At 48.4% G+C, this 27,743-nt stretch overlaps 1 protein-coding gene across 6 annotated transcripts in view; it reads right to left on the reverse strand.

Moving 5' to 3' along the window:
- Window positions 1-456: 456 nt before the first annotated feature.
- The window catches only part of SUGP2 (SURP and G-patch domain containing 2), a 32,650-nt gene continuing 5,363 nt past the window's right edge, over window positions 457-27,743 (reverse strand). For 5 of the 6 annotated variants that reach the window (XM_049640304.1, XM_049640303.1, XM_049640302.1 and 2 more), the window contains exons 3-11: window positions 26,049-27,653; window positions 22,451-22,571; window positions 16,671-17,158; window positions 15,521-15,632; window positions 8,816-9,345; window positions 6,876-6,937; window positions 4,061-4,197; window positions 3,242-3,362; window positions 457-732 (exon numbers count right to left, since the gene is read on the reverse strand). In XM_049640304.1, the coding sequence (XP_049496261.1) occupies window positions 3,242-3,362; window positions 4,061-4,197; window positions 6,876-6,937; window positions 8,816-9,345; window positions 15,521-15,632; window positions 16,671-17,158; window positions 22,451-22,571; window positions 26,049-27,653 (3,176 nt within the window). In that variant the 3' untranslated portion in view covers window positions 457-732. Of the gene's footprint in view, window positions 2,684-3,241; window positions 3,363-4,060; window positions 4,198-6,875; window positions 6,938-8,815; window positions 9,346-15,520; window positions 15,633-16,670; window positions 17,159-22,450; window positions 22,572-26,048; window positions 27,654-27,743 lie in introns of all 6 variants that reach the window. The other variant, XM_049640300.1, reaches the window with a different exon arrangement.

The raw sequence follows: 27,743 nt of genomic DNA on the forward strand, positions 1-27,743 counted from the left end.
CACCTGCCCCTAAGCGGCCGACAGACACCCCAAACCCTTCCTGGGCAACCCCCTGCGCTGGGCACAACAGCAGCCTGGCTCCTCCCCATTACTCTGCTGTCACGTGGAAGCCCCTGCGGGTCTGGTACGTGCCTGCCGTAGCCTTTGCCTTCACCCCTTCCCCCAAGGGCCAGGCGCTGTCGGTGGAAGAATCGGACGCAGGCTGGGCAGCACACGGGAATAGCAGGGAGCTTTGCAGACAGCACACAGGCCGTCCTCAGTCAGGGAAAGCCTGGGTGGGCCCTGGTCTGACAGCTGGAACCCCGACCGTGGGAGCGGGTAAAGCCTGAGGGGACAGGAGAGTCATCGGCAGCAGGGCACGTATCTCCGACACTCTGTCCAATGTAGGTGTTACAACATCTCTCATGTGTTCCCCGCCCAGCCAAGTTTTAAAAACACAACAGAGACCATGGAAAATTGGGTTTCCTCTACATTTATTGCAACTGCTAAATGATTAACAACATTCACAACTTCTTAGATTTAAAAAAAGGAAAGAAAAAAGAAAAAAAAGAAAAAACCCAAAACTTCCATTTTGTAACATCACAAATGTCTTCTAGGTTTTACCAAGGACCAAAACGCTAAAATTCTCTATATGATTTCCAGTGATGGAAACAAGCCAGAGACAGTAAGCACCCAAAGTGGTGAGTTAGTACTTTCCGGATGCCTGTCGTCCTCACGGAAGAGACCCTGGAACTAGAATGACAGAAAAGACACTGTGACTTTGACAAGGCTATGCAACCACACACCACACTCGCACGCACGCTCCCCGTGAGCAGACTTCGCCAGAGGGAGCAAGGGCGAGCTCGGAGGGCCAGTGCCGGTCCCTGGGCTGGTCCCTGGCCGACAGCTGGCACAAGGACTCGCCACCAGGCTCCGCCCCGGCTCCTATGATATCACACCCACAGGAAAAGCATCGCCTGAGTGCTCAGAGGACTTTCCAGGATCGAGAAGGAGGTGTTCTCTTTGACGTGTGCTAAAGGCTCACGGGGTCAGCTCGAAGCGGGATATCCCCAGGAGAAAGGGTGGCAGGAGGCTGCGGGGACAGAGCTTACACCCTGGTAATTCCTAAAGCATTTTACTCACAAACAAAAGCGGAGAAATCCAAGAACGAATATACTGGCACAAAGTGAATATGACGGTCAGAGCTATCTACGCTGGAGAGAAAGAGCTAGAACCTATTTGGGGAGTACATGCCTCGCTCAGGGCCGATGGGCACTCTGTGAAAGGCCAGAGGACAGAGGCCCTGTTCTCAGAGTTCCATCCATGTGCCCAACCCACAGCCAACAAGGAAGGCTCCTGGAAGGATTAGGAAAGAAAAGAGATGAACCCCTACGGCTGCGGTTCCCCCAAACCACACCACCTGTGCAGGCTGCTTCAACTCTGCGGAGGCATTTCCAGCATCTCCCTGGCCATAAAGATCTGCCTGTTGCCCATGCAACAGAAGCAACCGGAAGCAAGCAGAGCCTGGAAGAGATACGGCACAGGCCTGTGGCGGTGGGTGTGGGCCCGACAAGACAGAGCTGGAGCAAGCCGGGACCACAGCTGGGGCCTGTGGCTTTAAAAAAGTGAAGACTGGCCAACACGGTAACTCGCTGCTGTGTCCCCCAAGCTTGTCGTGTCAGCAGGATCCCAAGTTTCCCAGGTTTTAGCACGTATTTAAAACTTCAACACTGCGGCTTTATGAGGAAGGGCTGAGATTCCCACAGCCTGAGAACTTCGCACGTAGCTGCGAGGAGCGGAGCGCCGGGACAAGATGGAAGGGAGGCAATCACGCGCCCGGAAACAGCAAACAGCTGCGGAGCCCGCCCCAAGAGGATGCTTTCTGTTCCGTACAAAGGCTCCGAGGAAACAATTCTTTACCCTACTGCACATGCCAAAAATGAAGCGTCTTGAAGAGTTTACACTCCCAGCCCCTTGGAGGAGAGACTCCATATGTGGTTTTAAAACGAAGCACACTGTAGTTGGTGGATTCTAAGGAGCCAGGTGAATTTGGGGGAAGTTTCACCAATGTAATGATTACTCCCCACTGAATACGGCTCTATTATACGGTTGCTAAACTTCCATTAAGTCTCTTGGGATGCACTTAAGAGCTGAGACTCCATAAATAACACGTTCATCGAATCAAGTATCTCCACTTGTTCAAAGAGCTCCGATGCTCCGACCGGCAGGCCGCACTACCAGCATGGACTTGGCTAACACTGAATTCTGTCCCCCATCTACAGTCTGCAAGCCACACAAAGACACAATCTGTCATCAGTTTGGCATCAGGTTTGCTAACAGAGCACTTCTAGAGAGAGTTCCCTGGGACGGGAAACCCGACAGGAGCTGGCTCTTGAGCACTATCCAAGGGCAGTACCCCTTCTGAGGGGGGACCAGGAAAGACCTGCAGGGGACTGGCTGCCACAAGCATTTAGAAGAAGGGGGGAAAGCAAAAGCAGATGGCGAATGATGCACTCTTTTATCCTTTAAGAAGAAGAAGAAGAAAAGCCAGCGGAACCTCCGTACAGGACCTGCAGAGACGTTCTGTTTCTCGTGGACACACCAAACCTACTTGGGCACTGGCTCCAGGGCAGATCCAGGGCAGAGGTGGCGCTCTAAGAGTAAGTGCTCCTTCAAGCCTGATCTTTCTCACCAATGGTTTCATCTATTCAGGGAGAGAACGATTTTGTTCAAAACTGAGTTGGAAATTACGGGTGGGGAAGGCAGCTAAAAAGAGAGCAGAAAGAACGGGGTATTTATATGGGCCCAAGGCCCTTGAGAACGAAAGGATTTGAAGATGCTCAGAAAGGGATGTGGCAAAGCCACTGCCCTCTGCAGTGACGGCTTCCAGATCGCCCTTACACGTGCAGGACGCAAGGCCATTTCCGCGGTGGCCTATTTCCCCGGGATGGCCGCGTGCAGTTGAGCCTGGGAGCCCTGCACCAAGGCCCGCTGTTGAGCTGCATGCACATAGCCGTGCGGCCATGCTTGGTGAGCGTGGGGCTCGCTCCTTCAACCAAACCTGGAAGGTGAGAGGCGGGACACATCCATGTCTAAACGCTCCTGGTTACCCTCATAGAACTTTTTGATTTTTTGTGTGTATGTGTGTGGTTTGACGTTTGGTTTTGGGAACGGGGATCTCTGACTTTTCTGGAGAAATCGTCTCTACGTACCAGAATGTCAACTTAGGCAGAAAGCCCCACGCACTAGCTCACACACATACCTATTTGTTGGCCCGTTTGTGTCTGTACATCTGCATCATCCTCTGACGGAACACGTCAAATGTGTCTTCCTTGCGCTCCTGCCCGTCGGCACCTAACCCCTCCCCTTCCGAGGCAGTTCCCCTAGGAGCAAAACGGAGAGTTAGCCACACCTGAGCACAAAGCCTGGCCACCAGGAAACTGGAAACGGCACGAGCGGTCAGAGTGGGATGGAAGCATGTGGGACACACAACAGTGACGGCAAAGGAAAGGGAAAGTGAAGACACGATTCACAGCGCGGAACAAGGGGTACTCACCTGGGCAGGTGTGTGGACCTTCTGAGGAACGAGCTCAGAAGCCCCCGATTATAGCAGAAAGCCTCCCCCCGCAGGTGACAAGCTCAGTTTTAAATGAAATGCCTGCTGGATGTTAATGGGGCCTAACAAACTCTGGGCCACGTTTTCCCTGGCTAGCCTGCTTAAGGGTTCCAGGCAAAGGGAAAGTGGTTTTTATTGTTACTGCCTAGAATTACCACTCAGCTTTTATGACAATAATGAATGTGGCTGAAATGCCAGGGGCCAAGGAGTCATTTAAATAGTCTGTGCAAGTGCAGCAAGGGGCCTGTAGGAACACCTGCAAATGTAAACGGTCTGCTTCTCGTCTCATCTGAAGACTCGCTTTGTTAGGAAAACAAACCTGCCAGCTTTAAGCCATGTTTAACATGAGGGGAGACAAGAAATCAGGCTGCAGGTCAAAGGACTTAGGACCAGAATCCCAAAGAAAGCTTCTCATCCCAAGCACACTGCCCATTCCCACCCCGGGCCCCAGCGCCTGCTGCGTACACGCTGACGGGTTCCCTGATGCCCTTCCCACAGGAGCCTAGGCCATGGCCCTCCTTCCAGCCCATCTTCTGCAGCATCTGGAACCCCAGGTTCTTGTCGGTTAACTTCTGCTGGGCAAAGTCAAAGTCCTTGGGTTTCTGAGGAAAGAGAAGAATATGGCAAGTGGGCTGCAGCAAGCACGTGGAGTGAGAGTCTGCCTGTGCTGCTCCTGACACGGTCCAGTACTGCCCCCCACCCCCCATCCTGGATTCCATAGACACTTGGGATCAAGCCATAGGCCCCGCCCCAGTTCCCAGCAACATTCTCTGAGGTGCTAAGACCATGAGGAAAACCCCACAAGAGGCAGGGTGGGGGGTGGCCCTGAGGCCAAGGGGTTAGTAGAAAGAATCCTAAGTGGTGATAACTTGCAATGACCAGAGGGCACACCCCAGGCTGGGGGTAACCAGGACAGGGCATAGGCTTGAGGCAGGAAGGCCCCGGGAGTGCAGAAGTCAGAGGGGAGACGGGGCTGAGGCAGGAGGGGGCCAAACAGGCCATGAATCTGCTGCAGAGACAGACTGTGTGGAAAACTGGCTTGCAAGGTCCTTTCTACTCCATCTTGAACACTCTTGTGGGCTTCCAGAACTCTGAGCAGTGATTCCATCCCAGAAACCTCTCTGGCCGCCCTCAGACATTGCTCAGCAAACCCAAATGACCTATTTGTCCAGCCGGCCCTTCCCAGATCTGGGAGCTCCCCAAGGGCAGAGACTAGGTTTTACTGGCACTCTGGGATTCGTGGTCTAGCACAAAGCAGACCTCACTGAGAACTGGTACAGCTGGGAAGAAGGATAGGGCTTGAAAAGAATCTGCAGGTAAAGCCCCAGACAAGGTCTGGGCCCCAGAGCTGGCTGTGGGAAGATAGGTTAAAAGGCCTGGGGGTGGGGGGGACCTCTGGAGGAGGGGCCTGCCTGGTGTGAGCAGAAAATATTTCCATGTACTCATGCATATTCATGAGCACCCACTGTCCCTACCACCTGAGCCTGTTTTTTAAAAACATTTACTAAATAAACACAGGACAGCCTGGGGAGGCTGAGAGGGCCACATGTGCTTCTGGGGAATGGACTCATCCATCCTGATCCGGGCAGCTGGTGCAGGGAGGGTAATGGTGAGGTTCTGAGGATCTGAGCAGGGAACAAGTATGGGAAGGAAAAGGGTGGGGAAGGCAAGGGAAAAGCTGGCCACAGGTCCCCAAAAGGCTAGCCTGCATCCCTTTAGGAAAGCTGCTCGGCTAGAGAAAAGCTGTGCGCGAAGGCCAGGCTGAGGTGTGCACAGAGAGCTGCAGGGGAAGCCTCCTCTGGGCCTGCCATCACCCCAAGGAGAGATGTTGTTTGCAGGGCACTGCTGCACGCCAGGTTAACGTGCATTTACCTGCCCCACTTTACAGATGCACAAACGGAGACTCAGGAGTTAGATGCCAAGACTAAGTGGCCAGGTTGAGCCTGAACCTGGCTGCTGCCTCACCAGGTTGTGCCCTCACCCGGGCCACCTGATGCGCAGCCGGGTGCCAGCACAAATTCAAACTGAACACGTCGATTAGGACCATGAGCTTTGGGCTCAGAAAAGTCCCTCCTCCCTGCTGTAACCGGGGTCACGCCGACGCCTCACCTGGCCACTGAGACTGACCGTCCATTTGCAACCGGTGTCCACCACACAGGCTTTCTTTTCCTCACCACTCGACACCAGTAGAGACCTCACCGGGTGGCCGGCTCACCTCCCTGACCTCTGAGAACCTGGGATATCCCCACATATGTCCCAGGTGACCTCACCCAGCCTTACCTGCCCCCACACATATCCGCCTAGCTGTCTGGAGTGCAGCGCATCTCCTTCAAATGACCTGCGCCCACAGGGGCTCTCCATCTCACTCAGCGGCAGCTCCATCCTCCTAAGTGCCTGTAGACAACCGTGCAGGTGCCCAGAGCTCTGGGCTTTGGCTCTTCCACACGCAACCCATCAGCAACTCTCACTGACTGTGTCTTCACCTTCCCAGCCCTTGGCTTCTACCAGCCCCCCAACCACAGGCTGCTCTCAGCACAGCAGCCACCGTGGCCCTGTCTTCCACCCAACTGCCACCACAGGTCCCCAGGGCCTCCCCCAGAGAAGGAGCCATGCTGCTAACTTCCGTCTACAGCCCCTATGTGACCTGGGGACTCACTGCCTCTACTTCCTCATCTCCCCACCCCCATCTGGGTGCCACAAAGGGCTGCTTGTTGACACAAGACCAACCTGGGGCCTCTTCCAGGCCTCCTTGAATAAATGGCATCCCCAACCCTACATTACTCCCCATCTCCCTTTGACCTGCTTCCCCGTACCCATAGCACACAGGCCACAAGACTCACACACATTCCTGTCACTGTTGGCCCTGCTTGCTGCGACCTCTCGTTGGGCAGATGGGGCCTGGCACACAGGAGGTGTCCATCAGTTAATACACAAGCACACACATATTCCCTTGGCTTACTAGCAAATTAGCATGCTCTTGAACCACAATTATAGTCCATTAAATCTGAACTTAAGGGCCGGGACATTACTTTGTTCATCTGTCCAACACTTTGCACATATCAGATCTCACCTATTTGTTAAATAACTAATTACTACCCTCCTGTGCTTTGGGCAAAGCAAAACAGTTCCAAGAAATCCCTGAGAAAAAAGGCTGTTTGTTGTGCTTTGTACATTATGCCAGTCTGAAGCATGAGTGTACCTTAGTGACAAGTCACAGTGTCCTTTGAAACACTGACAAATTCTAACTAACTATGTCATACGTGGGAACTGTCATGCTCACCTTCTTTTTGGACACGGGACGACCCCGAGGTCTGTCATAGGCGATGCGAACTGGCTCATGAACTGGAAGACATAAGAAACATGTATATACGTGCGCGCGCGCGCGCGCGCGCACACACACACACGTACTTTTTCCAAATTACTCAGAAAGTGAGGGCGCTGCAGTTTAGGCTAACAACCCCTCTGCTGACAGAAGGTAGCTACAACCCAGACCCCAAAGCCAGCTGTGCCCCTTGCCAGGGTCCTCTCAGGAATCACGTGATCCAAGACCAGAGAGCAGAATACGGCCCAACTGGGGGCTGCCTCCATGTGGAAGAGTCTACTTAACACAGGACTCCCCGTGTTTACGACAAAGGGCTCAATGCACGATCGTTTTCGTGACTGCAGAAATACACTTTGTTTCAACAAATAAACTATTTGCAACCTCGTGCCCTCCTAGTGTCTCTGCAACTGTTCCGCTGATAAAGAGTTAAAGTCCACATAGAATTTCCAGTAAAAAACAACCAACCATGCTTCTCACACAGAGCACCGAATCACATCATATCATTATTTTTGATGAAGGAGAATCAGCAGGTCTGGTTTTTTTCTCATCAACCACCCAAGGAAATGAGAGCTTCCAAAATAGAAAGAGCTCCCTCCACTTCTCTCCCACGAAGGACGTATGAGGCATTCAGATAGGCTGCTGCCATCAGCAGTAAGCTCTGAAGGACGTTAAGAGTAGGGCAGAACAGCTGGCAATCCGTGGTAACGCCAAGGTTTCCAAACACAAACCACAGAAGGAGAAGCTTCTGTTAGCAGGAGAAGCTGAACTGATGCTCCTGGGGGTGAGTGTGACCATCTCAACAACGTAGAGCACACTGGTGACACAAGACGGGGCACCGTTCACTACAACCACCTCACGCGAAGGGACTGCGGCGTCAACCCCATGTGCAAAGCACAGCCCAGGCCTGGTTGTATGGAGACACCTGGTGGGGCGGGAGGCACAAGCAATAACCTGGGCCATGGCCAGGCCATCAAAAGGCTGCATATGATGCCGTTCTGCCTACTGACAGTCTAGAAAAGGCAGAACCACGAGGCCAGAAAATGGGGAGGAGACCACAGGGAAACACAGAGACACTTCTGGAGAAAGGCTCCAGCTCCACTGCACTGGAGAAGTTCATGCCTATACACATTTGCCAAAACTCATCAAACTGTCCCCTTAAAAAGGATGCATTTTATTGCTATTAAATAGAATCTCATGAACTTTGACCTTCCCCATGGGAAAGGAGATGACCTGCCACGGCCAAGGCAGCAGACCACACGGCTCCCACCAACCACTGCCTGAGACCAGCCCCACCTGTGTCCTCCTTCCTCATCGTTACTAAGCAGGCATCACTGACCCGGGCCTTCCAGGGGCTCAGAAGGCTGGGCACTCCCCAAGGTCAAGGGCAGGAAAGAGCTGAGATGACCCAGGCCCTTGCCCTCCACAGCCAGGGCCCCCTCACTGGACTGTGAGCAATAATGGGAGCACCCAGCAGCACCCACCACAAACGCACCGCTGCTGCACTAACACAGCAGCGTGTCCTCGGAGTGCTGACCTTACACCAGCTGGCAACGTGAGCCTCACAGGAACATTTTGGGGTGGTGTGCAAACCCGCTAGAATTATTCTAGGTTAAAAACACAAGACCAAACAACCCCATGTTCTGTTGGCCCTGGGGGAAGCTGGGGAGGGAACATCCAGGTCAGCAAGTGTAATCAGAGGCAGGAAGGGTGACAGGGACCAGTTTGGTCATCTTGCGGCTGAGCGTGGGCTGAGGGCAAGTAAATTCTTCCAAACAATCGGGCGACATCGCCTGATCTCCGCAACTTTTCATGGTCCACAACTGAGCACCACGGTCCCTCTTCAGGTGCTAAATGGAAGCTCCACGCGAGGGGGGCCGTGGTGACGGCCAGGTACTCACCTTTGGGCTCCTGGATGAGACACAGCCTCTTGGGAGCTGGAATCATGCCAACCTTCAACGACTTGCTGCTGACCCTCTTTCGGGGGAAGCAGGCGCCCGAGGAGGCCTGTGACAGGGCAGGCGCACCAGCTGGGCCATCTTCGGCCGCCTCGCTCGGGAGGCCATCTGTGGGGGGGCTGCCCTCAGAGCACTCAGACTTGGCAGCCGCTCCTGCTGGCCTGGAGGTCCCTCTAGGAGCGGAGGCCTCTTCGCCCCCCTCCTCCTCCTCCTCCTCGTCTTCCTCCTCCTCGTCTTCCTCCTCCTCCTCCTCAGGCATCACCTCCGGGCTCTCCAGCTCAGCCTCGTGCTGAGGGGGATCATCTTCAAACTCTCCTTCCCCTTCCATGGGGTCATGGGGGCTCTCCTGAGAATCAGCACTCTCACCGGCGTGGAGGTTCAGTGGAGATGACGTAAAACAAATCGATGGGCATAGTTCAAATACTTTCTTTCGATAGAATTTGAAGGCTGAACTATTTTGGTCATGGAGAAACCTGGGATAAGGATGAAATACACTGGTTAACCAGAGGGTCCTCTGAACGTTCATATTTGCTGACATTGTCCAGAATAGATCCGACAAAGCTGGGAGTGGGACCAAGGAGCAAATAACCTGACCTCTTTCTACCAGCTACAGTTGATGGTGCAGCTTCACAATGACACAGAGAAGTCTGAGGAATATTAGTAATTTAACAAAGGAGCTAGAACGTAGGAGGCCTGATTGCTTTTCGGGGGAAGAGGGTGGAGGAAAAGGTTTGAGGGAATGACCAGGGCGTGTGCTGGAAAAAGCGCCAATGCTGGAGCCAGAGATCCCACCTGGCCCTCGCCTCACCCCTTTCTAGGCTGTCACCATCCACCCTGGGCCTCTGTGTGTTCACCGTGACTGCCTGGTTCCTCTCACACTGCCAGGCAGGAGACGGAGGAAGGGGTGTCACTTCTACCCCTTGTTTTACCGTGACGCTAAGTGAATGTGGTGGCGATAACGCCTCTCTGCACCTCAGAGTCCTGCGGCCACCGTGACCTGGGGCTGTGGCTAGTGTGAGAAAACTGAAAACATGCCCGAAGACACAAAATATACTTGGGCCCAAGGAAAGAAGCCCTTGTTCTTGGCTGGGACAACTCAACCTCATGACTATGTAGATTCTTCCCTAATATATTAATGCACAATCCCATTCTGATAAAAGCGTCACTTTTTTCTGGATTTGAACACGATTCTAGACTTCATAGTTAAAAATAACTATGTAAAGGTATCTGGGAGAACTTTGAACAAATCAATGAAGGGTTCCAGCCCTACCAGGTATTATAAGGTGTACGAAGCCTCTATAGTTAAAACAGTGTGGTACTAGTCCTTGGACACATGGACAGAAACACCAAGAGAAAGGCCAGAAACAAGGCATCTGATGAAGGTGGTCTCTCAAACCAGGGCAAAAAAGATGATCTTTTCAACAAATGGTGTCAGGACAACTGGGGAGCTTTCCAGAAAAATATTTCATTGGATCCATGTAGCACCCTCTGCTCTGGAATAACCCCACACAGATAGGGGATCTAAATGTAAAACTGAAGCCATACAAGTGCTAGAGAAAAAGATATAAATGTCTTTATAACCCGTGTATGGGGAGAGAATTTCTATGACTCAGTATCCAGGTGCAATAAAAGAAAAAAATGAGAAATTTGATCACACGAAACACTTCTGCACTGCAGAACAAAGCATAAGCAAAAGGAAAGATAAACATCAAACTAAGAAGGAAACGTGCAACTATTTCATAGGTAAGAGCTCCTAAAAACTGAGAAAGAAGAGGCACCTGGCCAACTCAATAGCCAATAGGACATGGGACTCGTGATCTCAGGGTTGTGAGTTTGAGCCCCACGTCGGGGGTAGAGCTTACATAAATATTTTAGAAAAGATTTTATTTTTAAGTAATCTCTACACCCGATGTGGGCCTTGAACACACAACCCTGAGATCAAGAATTGCACGCCCTTCCTACTGAGGCAGTCAGGTGCCTCAAAAACACAATCTCTAAGAACTTGTGCCCCACAAAAGACTACTAGGATGAGAAAACAAGTCACAGACCTGGAGGAAATATCTGCAAATCATACACCTGATAAAGGACTCATACAAAGAACATACAACAAAGCCTCCAACTTGATTAATAAGTAAATAAATGTGGTCCAATCAAAGCTGGACCACAGATCCAAACGGGACACTTACATATAGAAAGCACATAGGCACACTTGAAACACTCAGCATCACGAGTCCTTGGAGAAATGAGAACCAGAGAGTGACACCGCCTCCCCGTACTGGGACACTAACATGGACACTGACGCTAACAAGTGCTGATGAGGACGGGGAGGAACTAGAACGCTCATCCAGGCTGCTGAAAATGCAAAATGGTTGCAACCACTTAGAAAGGCAGCTTGGCAGTTTCTTCAAAAGTTAACCATGGACCTACCATGGAGCCAGCCTTTGCTCTCCTTGGTATTTACTGAAGAGAAATAAAGGCCTATATGCAAATTCTCACAGCGGCTTTATTTGTAATCATCCCAGACTGGAAACGTCTCAATGCCATCAACAGGTGAATGGGTAGATAACTGGTCCAGACACACAATGGTATACACTCAGCAACAAAGAGGCGTCAACTGGGGATACATGCAACAAACACCACTGAATCCAAGTAATCGTGCTGAGTAAGGAGCCAGACAAAAAGCAAGAACAAGGTGCATTGACACAAAATTCTAAAAAAGGCAAACTATTTACAACAACAAAGCTGTTTTTTAAAAGACAATCTTTTTTTTTTTTTTTAAGGGACAAATGAATAGTTTACAGAAGGATACACAAAAGACACTGAAGTTTATGAAAAGATGTTCATGGCACAAAAACAGATATTCAGATCAATGGAACAGAATAGAGAACCCAGAAATGGACCCACAAATGTATGGTCAACTAATCTTTGACAAAGCAGGAAAGAATATCCAATGGAATACAGTCTCTTCAGCAAGTGGTGCTGGGAAAACTGGACAGCGACATGCAGAAAAATGAACCTGGACCACTTTCTTACACCATACACAAAAATAAACTCAAAATGGATGAAAAACCTAAACGTAAGACAGGAAGCCATCAAAATCCTAGAGGAGAAAGCAGGCAAAAACCTCTTTGACCTTGGCCGCAGCAACTTCTTACTCAACACGTCTCTGGAGGCAAGGGAAACAAAAGCGAAAATAACTATTGGGACCTCATCAATATAAAAAGCTTTTGCACAGCGAAGGAAACAATCAGCAAAACTAAAAGGCAACCAATGGAATGGGAGAAGATATTTGCAAATGACATACCAGAAAAAGGGTGAGTATCCAAAATCTATAAAGAACTTACCAAACTCAACACCCAAAAAACAAATAATCCAGTGAAGAAATGGGCAAAAGACATGAAGAGACACTTGTCCAAAGATGACACCCAGATGGCTAACAGACACATGAAAAGATGCTCAGTATCACTCATCAGAGAAATACAAATCAAAACCACCATGAGATACCACCTCACACCATGGCTAAAATTAACAACTCAGGCTGTTGGCAAGGATGCAGAGAAAGAAGATCTCTTTTGCATTGCTGGTGGGAATGCAAACTGGTGCAGCCACTCCGGAAAACAGTATGGAGATTCCTCAAAAAATTAAGAACAGAACTACCCTATGACCCAGCAACTGCATGACTAGGTATTTATCCAAGGGATACAGGTGTGCTGTTTTGAAGGGGCACATGCACCCCAACGTTTATAGCAGCGCTATCGACAATAGCCACAGTATGGAAAGAGCCCAAATGTCTGTCGTCAGATGAACGGACAAAGAAGATGTGGTATATATATACAATGGAGTATTACTTGGCAATCAAAAAGAGTGAAATCTTGCCACTTGCACCTATGTGGATAGAACTAGAGGGTATTTGCTAAGCAAAATTAGTCAGAGAAAGACAAATATCATATGACTTCACTCATATGAGGAATTTAAGATACAAAGCAGGTGAACATAAGGGAATAAAAGCAAAGATAATATAAAAACAGGGAGGGGGACAAAACATAAGAGACTCTTAAATGTAGAGAACAAACAGAGGGTTGCTGAAAGGGTTGTGGGAGTGGGGATGGGCTAAATGGGTAAGAAGCATTAAGAAAGACACTTATTTGGATGAGTACGGGGTGTTATACATAGGGAATGAATCACTGAAATATGCTCCTGAAATCATTGTTGCACTATATGCTAAGTAACTTGGATGTAAATTAAAAAACAAATAAATTTTTAAAAAATTACAAAAAAAAAAAAAAGAAAAAATGTTCAATTTCACTCATAAGAAAAATGAAAACTAAAATTTCACTGCGGAAATTAGAAATTTCTCATGAATCCTATTGGCTCTAAGGTATGTCGAAAGGTGAGAGGTGGGGACTGGTACTCCTGACACTGTGTGGGGAGTGGCCCTTGGGGAGGAGAAGCCGCATTATTTACTGAATTACGTTTGCAATGATCTTGGACCCAATAATGCCCCTTCTGAGAGATAACGGAAGATTTTCTCCACAAACACAAAGCCATTGTGCATGAGGCCATTAAAGGGGCCATAAGAGCAGTGTGAATGCCTGCAGCTACGGAGTGACCCTGGTGTGGCTGCATGTGGAGAATGACACAGTGGACAAGAGAAGGAGGGTACAGGTGGGACAGGCAGAAGGGGACTTCTGGATAGGTTGTGAAAGGAAAAAAACAAGGTGCAAAAGTGTCTACTACATACAGAAGGTCATTTGTGGTGTAAGAACAAAGGGGGAAAGGCACACACACTAGAAATGAATGAAAACAGTTTCCTACTGATAGGTTGAGGGGATGAGGCTTCTCTGAGCTTATCTTTTGTTAATTTTTACTTTAGAACCATGCAAATGCCATACTTATTTTTTACATTAAATTAAAAAGGATAGGAAAAATAGTCTCAAAACTGAACCTCTGTAGAAATAAATAAACCTGACTATATGTCAAATTGTTGACATGACCACACCCACAAAATGAATGAACTCAAACAACTACTGAGCACATCAGAAGTATCATTTTTCTAAAGGAAAAGAAACAAAAAGTCACCTCGGAAGGTCTTTCCTAAATAGGCGTGCTATTGGGTGCCATCATTCTCAAATTACTCAGTGAGCACTGGGGGACAGAGTAAATCATTCCACCTAATGTTACTGTACAATGAGGGGCTCTCTGTATGGGCAAGGTGGGGACAGAGCCTTCTAGGGAACACTGCTGAGAAAAGTCTGTCAGAGAGGGTGACAATGAACCAAAACCATGGCAGTGCCAGGTGCCCAGGATGATGGAGTTCTCGCTGGGGAAAACAGCCAATGAAATGCTCCTGGCTGTCCCCTTCAGCCGGAACTGCCTGAGCGAGGTCGTGTGTGTAGCAGGTAGCCCAAATACGAGAACTGTAAGGCCCAGCAGGCCCCAAGGTCACCAGGACTATAAAAGACAGGACCAGGCTGAGCACCCATGAAACCGTCAGTGCTCCAAGGGGCTGGTGTGGGTCTCACAGGAAAACAGGAGGCATGCCAGTGCAGAACTTACTCAAGGTTCCCATCAAGCATGCTCGGTCACAACTGGGTCCCAGAAATGCTCTAGGAAATGTGAAATTTTCAACGACAGTCTTTTATTTTTTTAAGTTTTATTTATGTATGTATTTTGAAAGAGAGAAAACTTGATCAGGGGAAGAGGCAGAGAGAGAAGGGAGAGCGAGAATCCCAAGCAGCCTCTGCACTGACAGTGCAAAGTCCAGATGCAGGGCTCGAACTCACAAACTGTGAGATCATGACCTAGGTGAAGTCGGAGGCTTAACTGACTCAGCCACCCAGGCGCCCCTCAACTGTAGTCTTAATTAGACTAAAGCATGACTCTCCAGCATGGGGGGAGTAGGGCAAGGGTCCAGAGTTCCCAGGCAACCATTGGATACAATTCACACAGCATGGCAACGGTGCCTGCGATGAGTGGAGCCCAGCAGGGTTACGGCTCAGTACCAGGAACACATGGCTCCCAGGTAGCCTCCCTCTGGAGGGGAACCTGCACCCCTCAAGAAAGAGCAGGTTTCTGGTTCTGTCACCTGCAGGCTGTGTGGTATTGAGCGGGCCACCCCATCTCAGGAATGGTGAGGGTAATGGCACCCCTTCCTGGCAAAAAGATGCCAGGCCACCACTACACGGAAGTGCTTGCTGCCCACAACTGGAATAGGACCCATCCATCACTGTAGGAGCAGCAAATTCTCACCATCCGCCCACAGCACTGATGTGACCAGGGACAGTGCCCTGCCCTCTTCCTCCCACTACTCCACACTACTCCACCTCTGCAAAGGTTCTGGGGAATCTATTAGCCTCTCTGTGTGGGTGCTCTCTCCCCCTCCCCTGGTCAAAGCCCAACCGACCTTCAAATACAGCTTAAACTTCCCTCCAGGGGAGGTTTTTCCTGATGTCCCAGAAGAGGGCAGCACCGCCCAATACCACTAAGTAGATGCTTCCCTCTTACAGCCCTGAGCTCACCAAAAGTGAAGCCAGAACTTATCCTGGGGTGCCTCTTGGGGCAGAAGTGTGTCTGCCAGGCCACCCAGTGGGTTCTCAGGACACTTGTGGGATAAACACACTCAGTCAAAAGGGCATGATGGCTACATACCATAAGTCAGGGTTGTCGGTGCTGTTTTCTATGCTGAATTGTTCAATCTCTGGTCCCACCTGAGCAACAAATCTGGCCAGTTTCTCTGCAGTCTCCATTGTCTTGATGTCAACTATAAAACAAAGCAACTGTTGTGTGTCAGTTCTAGGCTGCTGCTTCCAATTTCAACTTTGTGGGACTGTGGAGACTAATTACAGAGACAGCCCTTGTGTCCCCTCTCTGCATCCTTGCCCTTTGCCATAGGACTCTGCAGCTCTCTCCACAAATTGGGACTGGCCCTGGGACTCCTACTGACCAACAGAATGTGACATAAGGGTGGAACTTGGGCTTCGGAGGTCTCAAGCCCCCCTACTGCCTCTCCTGGAGGCCCAACCCCAACTGTCAGGTGAACAAACCCAGGCTAGCTGCTAGGGGGTGACAGGCATGTGGCCCCCATAACCCTGCTACCCCAGCCGATGGCCCCAACCAGTTGCTGCCCATAGACACAAATATAGGCCCAACTGAGTTCAGCAGACTCAGAGCAACACTGGATACCCCCGGTTTGAAGCCACAGTTTGGAATGTTTCGTTATATGGCAGTAGCTAGAGAATGTAGCACTTGTGGACATTTTTTTTCCTCTCTCATTCCCACCTAGTGCTAAGTGACAAATACTGGTCAGGAAGGGGCAGGCCTACTGCAGAGAGAAAAGATAATAGCCAGGAAAAACCAGAAACTGCAGGTCAGCTAACCCTGAGGATAGCAGAGATCCTAGGGGAAGAAGAGGCAGCAGAATGAGAGACAAGGGCAGCCCAATGGAATGTAAAGAAGGGCAAGAATGGAGTGAGAAATGGATCAAGGAGCTTAAAGCCCCAAGCATGGGCACACGGCACAACCTGGCAGCCAGCAGTAGGACCTTGCAGGGAGGCACAGTCACCAGGTAGCTCGCTGAGTCAGGTCCACCCTCAGGACAGGAGGAATACTGCCACGGGACTCGAGGGCGAGCCCCTCTAGGAAACTAGAAAAAAGAAAGTGCCTCCACGTGCACCTGTCCTGGCCAGGTTCCTACTGCTTCTGCCTGCTGCTCAGACCATCCGGGTCGTACCCCCCCAACCCTGAAGATTGGTGACTCAGGGCTGAGGCCCAGAAGAGGGGGACAGGAATGAGTACTCACCGTCAGCAGATGGGCAGGGAGAGGAAGTTTGAGGGGCTTCAGAGACTTCCACTCCTGTTAGCTTGGGGGATGGGCCCGAGGCTTCTGGGCTGGGGTCCCCAGGAGAGGGTCCGGCTGGGTCTGGTGGGCAGTCCTTGGCAGCAGCATTTCTATCTGGCTGGGACAGCTTTCCCTGCAATGAACCTGGAGCCTGCCGGGCATGGTGTTTCAGTCTGGCACCCGAGGACAGGAGGGTCTGGGTCCCAGTGGTTGCTCTCCTCACCTTCCAGCCCCGGAGCCCTTGAGTGCGGAGCAGCCCCCGCCGCCGGCTGGGGAGGAGCTTCTTCTTGAGGCTCCGGATTGCCCGAGCATACAGCATGGCCCGGACCGCACACTCTGCTGCTGTGGGCTTTTGATCTGCTCCTGGTAAGGTATGGCTCATCCTCTGCATTTCTGCCAGCTTCAGTTTGTAATATTTATACTCCAGACTACTATCATCAGACAAAAACCTGTATAACAAAACAGGCACCGAAGGATATTGGTTAAAACACCACCCGATACCAAATCATCGCTACAACCACATTTCTGCACATCCTTTCTAAGTGGCAGCCTCCCTGCTGCGTGAGAAGCTCTGCTCCATGGACGGCCCAGGTCTCCCATCCTGCCCAGAGTAACTGTAGGGCAACAGGGAGCTCTGATCCAGCACTCGATTCCTCTTTGGGTCCCACCATCACCTGCCATGAAGGAACTCACAACCCCTGGTGGCCTTGTAACACAAACCAGTCACTCTGGAGCCACAGAGACACTGCCATTCTGTCAACTGTAGAACCCATTTTTGGGAGGTGACACCCTTCAAAGGGCCCAGGGCGGCTGGGTGCTCAGTAACCCTTCAACAGCATCACTGAGGCCAGAGTGCCATGGTTGTGAAATCGTGTGCCAGAGCTGTAACAAGAGCAGTACAGGAAAGAGGAGGCGGCTGAGTCACGAGTACTGACATAGAAAGACATCCACCATAGGGCCAAAGAAGCAAGCTACAGAGGAACACCAACATTGATAAGGACCCCATGAACTTGCTTTGTGTACATACATCCACGTGTATTTACTTTTCTCACACAGGTTCAAAGAATTTAAAGCAAACTTAATTAGCTCTGGGGAATGGATAGAAAAGAGGCATGGAGGGAAACTTACAGATTCTTCACTTTGTTTCCCATTTCACTGGCCCCTTCTTTCATCTCTATTAACCCTTCCCTTCTAGGGTCGGGTTTTGTCGTTTTTTTTTTTTCTTTTTCCGCCGTTTCCTTCTAGCTTCATGTGGTGAATGCTTACGTTTACTCTTATTTCTGACAGATGCGTCCCAGTTTGCACTTTTCTCTACATGTGGTTGCAGCTGCATTCGGTGTATAGACCTCCCATGGCTGCTTCCCTCTAAAGAGTTTCCAATATCAGTTCTGATTCCCCTTCACTCAAAAGTTGTTTAGAAGCAGGTTTTATTTTGGTTGTTGCTAGTTTTGACTTTTATGCGTTGGGTAATGTGACCCACGTGATTTTCCTTTCTTGGGATGTGCTGAGATTTTTTCTGTGACCTTATATATAACAGGTTTTTGTGAATGTTCAATTTCAGTCTGTGTTAAAGAAGAATGAATATTATTTGGTGGGCATGGCAATATTTCAGGTGGCCTTCAGACTGTTAGACATTAAGAGGCCACTTACTAGGTGAGGTTCCTGATTACCAAGGACAGAAATCGAATGGATGCCAGCTGCCTGCATGAAGCAGGGTGCCAGCAGCACCACGGGACATGGAGTGTCCCTGGCGGGCAGCTCCATGGAACACTCCTGCTGCTGCTATCTGCACAGTTAAAGTCTGGCTGGATGTGAGGAAACAGGCTGCATGCTGCCTGAGACACTCTGCTGGGCCAACACCAGCATCCTGCCAGATGGCACCCTAAGAAACAAGGATTCCTACATAAAAGAACACTGACCAACACAGATGGTCTGGTTCTCTTTTCAAATGCAGCCCCAGCAAGGGTACCCTTCACCCGGGGCAAAAAGCAGAGTCAGCACCCAGGTCATCCAGAACCCCAGGATGCAGGTCCCTTTCCCCTGGACAGCTCTGATGCCAAGCTCAGTCTGAGGATGTCGGTCACAAATTAACCTCCCCAAGTTCTAGTGGACCATAATGTTAAAAGCATAGAACAAGGGGTGCCTGGGTGGCTCAGTTGGTTAAGCATCCGACTTTGGATCAGGTCATGCTCTCATGGTTCACAGGTTCGAGCCCTACATCGAGCTCTGTGCTGACACCTCAGAGCCTGAAGCCTGCTTTGGATTCTGTCTCCCCTTCTCTCTCTGCCCCTCCCCTGCTCGTTCTCTGTCTCTGTCTCTCTCTCAAAAATAAATAAACATTAAATAAATAAATAAATAAATACACAAACAAACAGAACATTTCCAAGCCAGCCTGCTGGGTTCAAATCCCAGCATAGCCACTTATTAGCCACGAGATTTACTGAATTTTTCTGTGCCTCAGTTCCTCTATCTGTAAGATGGGATGGACAGATGGTAATAATAAACTACATCATCACGTTGTTGTGAGGCTTGAGTTATACACTTTTACTTGTAAGGAAAACCCTTTAAACACTGCTTGGCATTCATTACTGCTCAACAAACATTAGCACATCATCTTTACCTGCTTATACCCGCTCACTGTGTTGTAACTATTCCCTTATTTAGATGACATCTACCCATTTCAGAGAATTATATTCAAGTCTCCTGACACGATACAGAGCGATCAATTCCTCTTGTATTTCCAAATGTTATTTATCCACACAACTCTAAGCTGCGTAGTTCGGGCATCAAGATTCCCAACTGTTGCAGCGAAGCAGCACCTGGAAATTGTGCCTGGGACTTCCAAGTCTGGATAATACCTTACCCAGAGGGTTTGGCCTCTGCTTTCCCCTACCAATCTGAGCCTCTCTAGCTTCCTTCCTTCAGTATGCACACTGATTGAGAACAAGAGCCTGGATGAGAACCTCAACTCTGTCTTACTAGCTTTGTACCCTTGAGGTAAAAGGACTCCCTAGGCCTCAAGTTTCTGGTCTGTAGAACAAGGCTGGCATCAGACCCACCTCATGAGGTTTACGAGGATTCAACCAGTTAGTGCTTAAATCTATAAAGCACTGAGAAGAGTACCAAGTACAGAGAAAGCAAAAGTGTTTGATAATGAAGTTTTCAACAAATAACGATAGAACAGTTAGGTTGCTGGTTTGTTTTTTTAACTTTTTTTTTTTTTTCAATGTTTTTTATTTATTTTTGGGACAGAGAGAGACAGAGCATGAACGGGGGAGGGGCAGAGAGAGAGGGAGACACAGAATCGGAAACAGGCTCCAGGCTCCGAGCCATCAGCCCAGAGCCTGACGCGGGGCTCGAACTCACGGACCGCGAGATCGTGACCTGGCTGAAGTCGGACGCTTAACCGACTGCGCCACCCAGGCGCCCCTGTTTTTTTAACTTTTAAGTTATATGCTCACCTCATTCTAAACATGAAAATAATCCAAATGAGTGCAAGAATTCTGTAAAAATAAAACCAAATAAGATCCAACCGTTCCCCTTCATGCTGCTTAAGACCAAACCTCTGGTACTGTTACATGGAAATTTATGCCTTTCAAGCATCTTTAGTGATTACAATAACAAGAATACTAAGTCCTGGGCGCCTGGGTGGCTCAGTAGGTTGGGCATCTGACTTCGGTTCAGGTCATGATCTCATGGTTCATGAGTTTGAGCCCTACATCGGGCTCTCTGCTGTCAGCATAGAGCACACTTCTGATCCTCTGCCCCCCCCCCCCCCCCCCCCTAATGGTTGGTCTCTCTCTCACCCAAAAAAAAAAAACTTAAAAAAAAAAAAAAAAAAAAAAAAGAAGGCAGGGCGCTTGGGTGGCTCAGTTGGTTGAGCGTCTGACTTTGGCTCAGGTCATGATCTCACAGTTCATGGGTACAAGCCCTGCATCGGGCTCCCCGGTGACAGCTCAGAGCCTAGAGCCTGCTTTGGATTCTGTGTCTCCCTCTCTTTCTGCCGCTCCCCCACTCACACTTTCTCTGTCTCTCAAAAATAAATAAATGTTACCAAAAAAAAAAAAAAAAAAAAAAAAAAATACTAAGTCCAGTATAGGTACAATGCTGATCAGACAAGGCCTGAATAGACACTGAAAAAAAGAAACTACAACTAGATGTACCATGAGGAAATGTGTAATCTTTGTTAATTAACAAAGGAATATGAGGTAAAACATCACACTATGAAATTATCTCAAAGTCAAAACACAGCTGAGGGCACAGCATGCTTACAGAGGATAGCGAGTGTCAACTGGGACAGATAACCCACAAAAAATAACCTGATGATAAAGATCGACGGTCTCCACCAGGGACAACTCCTGCCCCAGGTGGGTAGCATTTAGGAGGGAGGATTCTACTGGCATCCAGCATCTGGGGGAGGCCAAGGATGCCACTAAATAATCTGCAAAGCACAGGACAGTCCCCACCACAGAGGCTTATCCAGAGTCAGAAGTCAATCATGCTGCAGCTGAGAAACAGTGACAGGGATCAAAGCCTCTAAAGTTAACTTTGTCTTTAGCCCAGCAATTTCATGCCCAGATATTCCCCTAATAAACTGCCAGAAATGTAGACAGAAATACAAGCAAAATGTTGTTCATCGTAATAGTATTTACAGTGGGGAAAAACTAGAAAGTATCTAAGAACCCACCAATGGGCAATGGTCAAGTATGCTATGGTACCTGCATACAACGGAAGGAGTGCAACCACCGATTAACAGGGACAGTGATGTTACATTTGAAACGCAGGACATACTAAGAGGGAGAAACGGTGGAGGTGAGTGATGGTATCTTTACCTTTTTACTTTTCTCTATTTTTACAAAAGGCATATGCCACTTTTAAAATATTTTTCACTTGCAGCAACCTAATCTAGAGATAATCCTAAACACATAAGAAAATATGAGACGTTAAGTGATTCACTGAAGCAGTTTCAGACAGTATATAATCAAAATCATTCTGAAAATCCAGTAAGAGAGGAATGGCTAAACTCTGGCCACCTTCTCTATGGAGTGTAAATGCAGCTCTCTGAAAACGCTTATGAAGAATAAAGAATATGAGCATTTTCCTGTGTTCTCTAAAAGGAGCAGGAAAAATACATATAAATACATACATACAAATAAAAATGAGAACAGGACAGATCATAGTAAAACCACAGCTACATTAAACCAAAACCCAAACAGCCCACAGTGAGCAGGAAGACTGGAGGCAAACATGCAAAAATGTCAGTAGATGTTGGTGGGCACACAGGTGGCTTCCCCCTACTATCTGTTGTTCCTGATTTCCACTAAAAAGTACTATATTTATGGTCAAAACTTTAATTTTAAAAAGTTGTTCTATTCACGTGAAGAGTGAATAAGGCAAAAGGAAAGAGTTTAACAAACAGTAGCAACAAGTCACAAACAACTGCTGTGACACATTCCTTATCTTCATGTGCTCTGTGCATGTACCCCTCACCTCATCCTTAAGTCAGCGCAGAGGGTTGAGAGGTTCCGTGCCCGGATGAGAGAAGGCCACGTGGCATGCCTGCAGGAGGGCCAGGGCTTGAATGCAGGTGAACCTGACCCTCCCTCATGCCCTTCCCACTGGCAAATACCAATGCTCGAAACAGATATCTCACTCACCCTCTGCACTGGATACCATCACGACACCGAGTTTGCCGTGTGTTCTATGGGAGGGATGTGGAGGGCCAAAATGTAAAGACCTACCAGTAAGCAGGGTCCTCCTTGAGAAGAGTTCTCTCTTTGGGAGACAGGCTGCCCCCGACAACACGTGTGACCAGCTGGTCGATAGTGTCCACCACCTTGTGATCTGCTCGCTGAGGAACCGCTGGAACACACAAAAGGGCTTTTCTGAGAAACGCACTGGACCGCGTGGGGCCTGAGACAACCAGGACAGAGCCAGAGGCTTAGGATGGAACTTAAGCAGGCACCAGTGACCGAAATCCTCATTCCCGAGAAACCAGCGTTGAAAAGAGGAAAGCAGCACAGTATTTTAAAAACCAACATGTAAAATATCTTCCCAAAAGACAGAACAGCATAAACACTAGGAAAGAAAGTCACAAGCTCACGATGACTATACAGAGCAATGTATGCATATATTCTATAGAAGGAAATGATTTGCAGCAACTCAATTCTGTTTTTCATGTATCGCTTAACTAGAATGTTCACATTCAGGAAAAAATATAAAAGATATAAAACATGTCTAGGTATAAAACACAGAAAAAAAATATTTAGGTTATGATTCCCAATATAAAAGAGGTAAGAAAAAATATATAAATACAGACATGTAGTAAAAAAGATTAGAAGGAAATATTCCAGAATGTTAATAGATGTTATCTATGAACGGTAGATTTACCAGGGACTTCATTTTCTTTGTGCTTTAGCTATAAAAAATAAACATGTAGGGGTGCCTGGGTGGCTCAGTCGGTCCAGCTTCAGCTCAGGTCATGATCTCCTGATCCATGAGTTTGAGCCCCTCATTGGGCTCTGTGCTGACAGCTCAGAGCCTGAAGCCTGTTTCAGATTCCATGTCTCCCTCTCTCTCTCTGCCCCTCCCCAGCTCATGCTCTGTCTCTCAAAAATGAATAAACATTAAAAAAAAATTTAAATATGCATGCTTTATAATCAGAAAACATATACATAAATTTGCAAAACAAAATTCCCTAATCAAAAAAGTGAGTGGCCCTAAGGTAGATGTTCATAGAAAATATTTGAATATATGAAAAGAAAAGCATTTCCTAAAGTATAAACTTCCTTCAATATGAATTTTAATTTACAAGGCCGCCAGCAACACAGAAGAGCATCTGTGCCCTCAATTAATAAGACTGTTTATTTAGTTTTCTGATATTTGCTAATTTTAATATCACAGAATGGTCTGTTCGGTCATTTGATAAAAACCACTCCAGGAGGTACCTGGGTGGCTCAGTCAGTTAAGCATCCGACTTTGGCTCAGGTCATGATCTTGCGGTTTGCAAGTTTGAGCCCCACATCGGGCACTGTGCTGTCAGCCCAGAACCTGCTTCAATCCTGTCACCCTTTCTCTCTGCCCCTCCCCTGCTTCCGCACTAAGGTAAATATTTAAAACCAAAAAAAGAATCTGCCAAAACCACTCCTGAGCTGGAGAGGTTTGCCCGTTTGTTGTGTCGAGTAACTAACTGCATTGTCCTGTCCTTGCCTATGTCCAAGATACAGCTTTGAGCTTATTTTAAATATCAGTGTAAGCTTTTTACACCGGATAAATTGATTCTTCAATTGTCGTGCTGTTGCAAGTATTTCCCCTTTGATTATTGGCTCTCATTTTATAGAACTTTTAGTTTTACATGACTTTACAGAGGAGTAAGAGTTCAAAGTCAGAAGCTTTCAAAAACAATACAACTTTTGGATCACTACAACCACCTCTTGAGAAGGTAACCACAAGCAAGGGCCCCAGCTTTGGCCCCATAATCCTCCTCTTGAGACCAAATTCTACAGAGAACTTAAAAAATAACAGGAAGAGTCATCAAAGCATTCAACCGAAGATGTCATCTCAGCATTTCTAACAGTAATGGAAGCAGCAGCAGAGCAGTGTCCCACAAGACATGGGCTCTGGTGCCATCTACCTGCTGTCCAGACAGCCCAGGCTTGCAGATGTCAATTACTAGGAAACCCGCCTCTGCTTAGCCTCAGAGGCCTCTAGTAAAAGGCAGCATGAGTCCCACATCAAGGGAAGGGTGCGGTAATTTACGTTAGGTCAGAAGCATGATGCAGCAATTGCTGTAGAAACACAGAAAAAGACCTTTGATAGTCCTGTAAAAGAACAGACTGTAGTGTTTTCAGTATAGCAAGACAGCAGCTGCAGGCAAACCTGTGAAGCAGCAAAACCAGGGAAGGGTGGTGGGCAACTTTAAGTTATGGGAGACTTTTTCATACAAAGTTCTTCAGTACTGAGGGGTGCCTGGGTGGCTCAGTTGGTTGGGTATCCGACTTCAGCTCAGGTCATGACCTTACAGTTGGTGGGTTCAAGCCCCACGTCGGGCTCTGTGCTGGCATCTTGGAGCCTGGAGCCTGCTTCTGATTCTGTGTGTTTCTCTCTCTGCCCTTCCCCTGCTCACACTCTGTCTCTGTCTCTCAAAAATAAATTAAAATGTTAAAAAAAAAAAAAAAAAAAGTTCTTCAGTACTGACATTACACTGACTTTCCACTCCCCCACTTTGGGGAGTGTGTGAAGGAGGGGTCCTGAGCCCACTTCTGGAAGGCTCCCTCTCCAAGAGGTAGGTGTGGCTGCCCATCCATAGTGGGACCTACTCTGTGCCTGATGTAGTCAGGGTTCCATAAGTGTATAGGGGAGTAAAGAGATTCAGGGACAAATAAGGCTTTCCCACATGGCTGGGGCAATGGAAGGTGAAAACTGTCTTGGGGGGAAAAGGACTTCCTCCTCCGGAGGTAAAGGGGGGAAAGTGCTTCCTCGCCGGTCAGAAAGCCACCACATAATGCTCATGATTTCTGGGTCAGGTCTGGACTATGACAGCATTCATCCTGGGCGCTAAGCAGGAGAGAGAAGGGATACCAAATAGCCAGTGTTTATATTACCTCTTTGTTGGCCTTTCCGGAACCTCCTCAAAGCTGATTCGTTAACTGCAGGTTACCAGATGTACCTAAGTGATCTATCGATCTTTAGCCATTCTAGAAAACTGAGTCACTCAGGGTAGAAAGGTGCTTCTACTACCTGGGCAGACCTGGCTAATCTCTGCCAGTCCCTTGACACAGCTCAAACACGGCCTCCCCAACTCCCCTGGGCTGGGATCTCTTCCATCCCCCTTAATCCTGGCACAGGAGAAGCTGGGTTTGATCATTTCTGTCCCTTAAGAGCCTGGGGACTCCCCAGAGACAGAGCCCAGTGTTTACTTTCCCCTCTAGTAATACCTTAGGGTGGGAAAGAGGGGGATGCTGTAACAACACGGGCTTCTTAACCTTGGCTGCAGAATGGTACAACACCCCCCCCACACACACCCACCAGAAGGCAGAGGCAAAATTGTGTACAAATACATGTGCATTTTTCCTGACCAGGGCCACAGCTTTTGATCAGGAGTCTGTGACCCAGAAACATCTAAGGACTTCTGTGGTAGACAGAAGATTCCTAATATATGCTTACAGAATGCATGGCAGACATGTACACTGGCCAATCGGAGTTTTCTACTAAAATTCTGATGTTTCCAGTTGGCTAAAAGATTCTGTGTAAAAATCTCAAAGAAAATAAGAGACATCACAAGAAAACATGACAAACAAACTAATCACAAGAAATAGGAACTTTCGCTGCTCTCCTTACCATCACTCAGCCCACTTGGAGACGTGGCCTGGACTTCGGGTTTGGTAGGAGGAACCGTTTTCTCCTCATCTTGGGTTGGCTCGGGTTCGGCTTTCTTGACCTGGAGGGGACACCCACTGCTGACCAGCCAGGCCTTCAGGTGATCGATGTACTCTCTTCCAAACAGAGTAGAGTCCTCAAAATTTGGAAACGCGGCAGGAGAGGGAGCTAGATCTTGGAGGCCGACCGCTTCTAAGATTTTCTCTTGCCGGAAAGAAGAGGCCAAGGAGAAAGTCTGTCCCAAGAGGGCTAGAGATTTCCGGCAGAGAGAATTGGTGGTCTCCAGGGCAACAGCCAAGTCCAGGGGATTGCTGAGGGTCTTCATTTTGACACTCAGCTCATAGGCATTGCAGGCCATGAGGAGGGGTGTGACACTCTTCAGAAGCCGGTCTTGAAGCCTCATTATATACTTGTCAAAGGGCTTTATGATTTCAAAAAAGCAATTTTTGGTCTTCACAGCACCTTTGTCTAAAAGCATATTTAAAAACTCGTTATCAACTCTGGGTGTTTTCAAAGCAGAGTGCTTTAAAAATTTGATAGTAAAAAAGCAAAAATCTCTGTGCTCTGGTTTTAAGGAGCATTTGAATGAAGCGAGCATTTTAGCACAGGTTTCGGTTTCGAGTTCAAAGAGAGTCTGGAAAAGCTGGGAAAATTTAACATCATCTTTTATGGTGTGGAATCCTGCCCATTTGATTATTTCTATCCCAAATCTCGAAAAAACATCAGACTTATCTATGAGGTCAAAGCTCATCTTTCTTCTGGGGAGCCGAATATCCTTCAGACTGAGCCCCAAAGGGATCTGAGTAGGAAATTGGATATCTTCTGTCCCTGGGTTCGTCCCCAGGGTCACATCAGGACTTGAGGTGGTTTTCTGGATTTGGTTGGTGCCCTGAGTTTTGGGAGTAATACGATTTACAGTGGGTACTTTTTTCGTACTCACACTTCTTAGTGTGACAAGCTTTCCAACTCCCCCTTTAGATGGGAGGAGGCCCTGAGTCTCCCCCTTTCCTAAAAGGGCCCCCTCCTGGTCAACGATGTTTAGACCCCGGCCTCTGCCCTGGACTTGGCCACTGCCCCTCAGCACAGAGTCTGTCTCCCCTGGACGGTCCACGTCGTAATCCCGACTCTCTTTCTCCAAACACTCTTTCTCAATCAGCCTGGAGGAACCGAATTCCCCCAGTAGTGCAGAAGGACCAAAACTATACTCCTGCGACCAGGGGGATTCTTGAGAAACAGGGTGGCCAAAGTCTTGTTCCCAAGAGCCACGGAGTGCAAATTTCCAGTCCTGAGAACGGAAATGTCCCAATTTCCGGTGGCCAAAAACTTGGTCTCGGGAATCAGAGTGGGAAAATTCCAGATCCCGGCCACATTCTTTGCGAAAGAAGCTGTCTTCACTTACAGAAGGGTTGCTTGATCTGAAAGAAGGTCCTGGAAATACATCACCTCTCAGGCTTTCTCTCCCAGTGTCTCGAGGGTGGGCTACAGATCCAGCCAGAGTGTATCTGCTGTCACTAGGAATGTCATCATACATATCTGCTCTGGCTCGTGGGACTGTCCTTAGAAGATCTGAAATAAACGATCCAAAGAAGAACACAAAGGTAATTTAGACCAGAGGCTGCAAACAGTCCACAGACCATCAGCCAGCAAGGGGACTTT

Source organism: Panthera uncia, chromosome A2, assembly GCF_023721935.1.
Source record: "Panthera uncia isolate 11264 chromosome A2, Puncia_PCG_1.0, whole genome shotgun sequence".
NCBI classification, from domain to species: domain Eukaryota; kingdom Metazoa; phylum Chordata; class Mammalia; order Carnivora; family Felidae; genus Panthera; species Panthera uncia.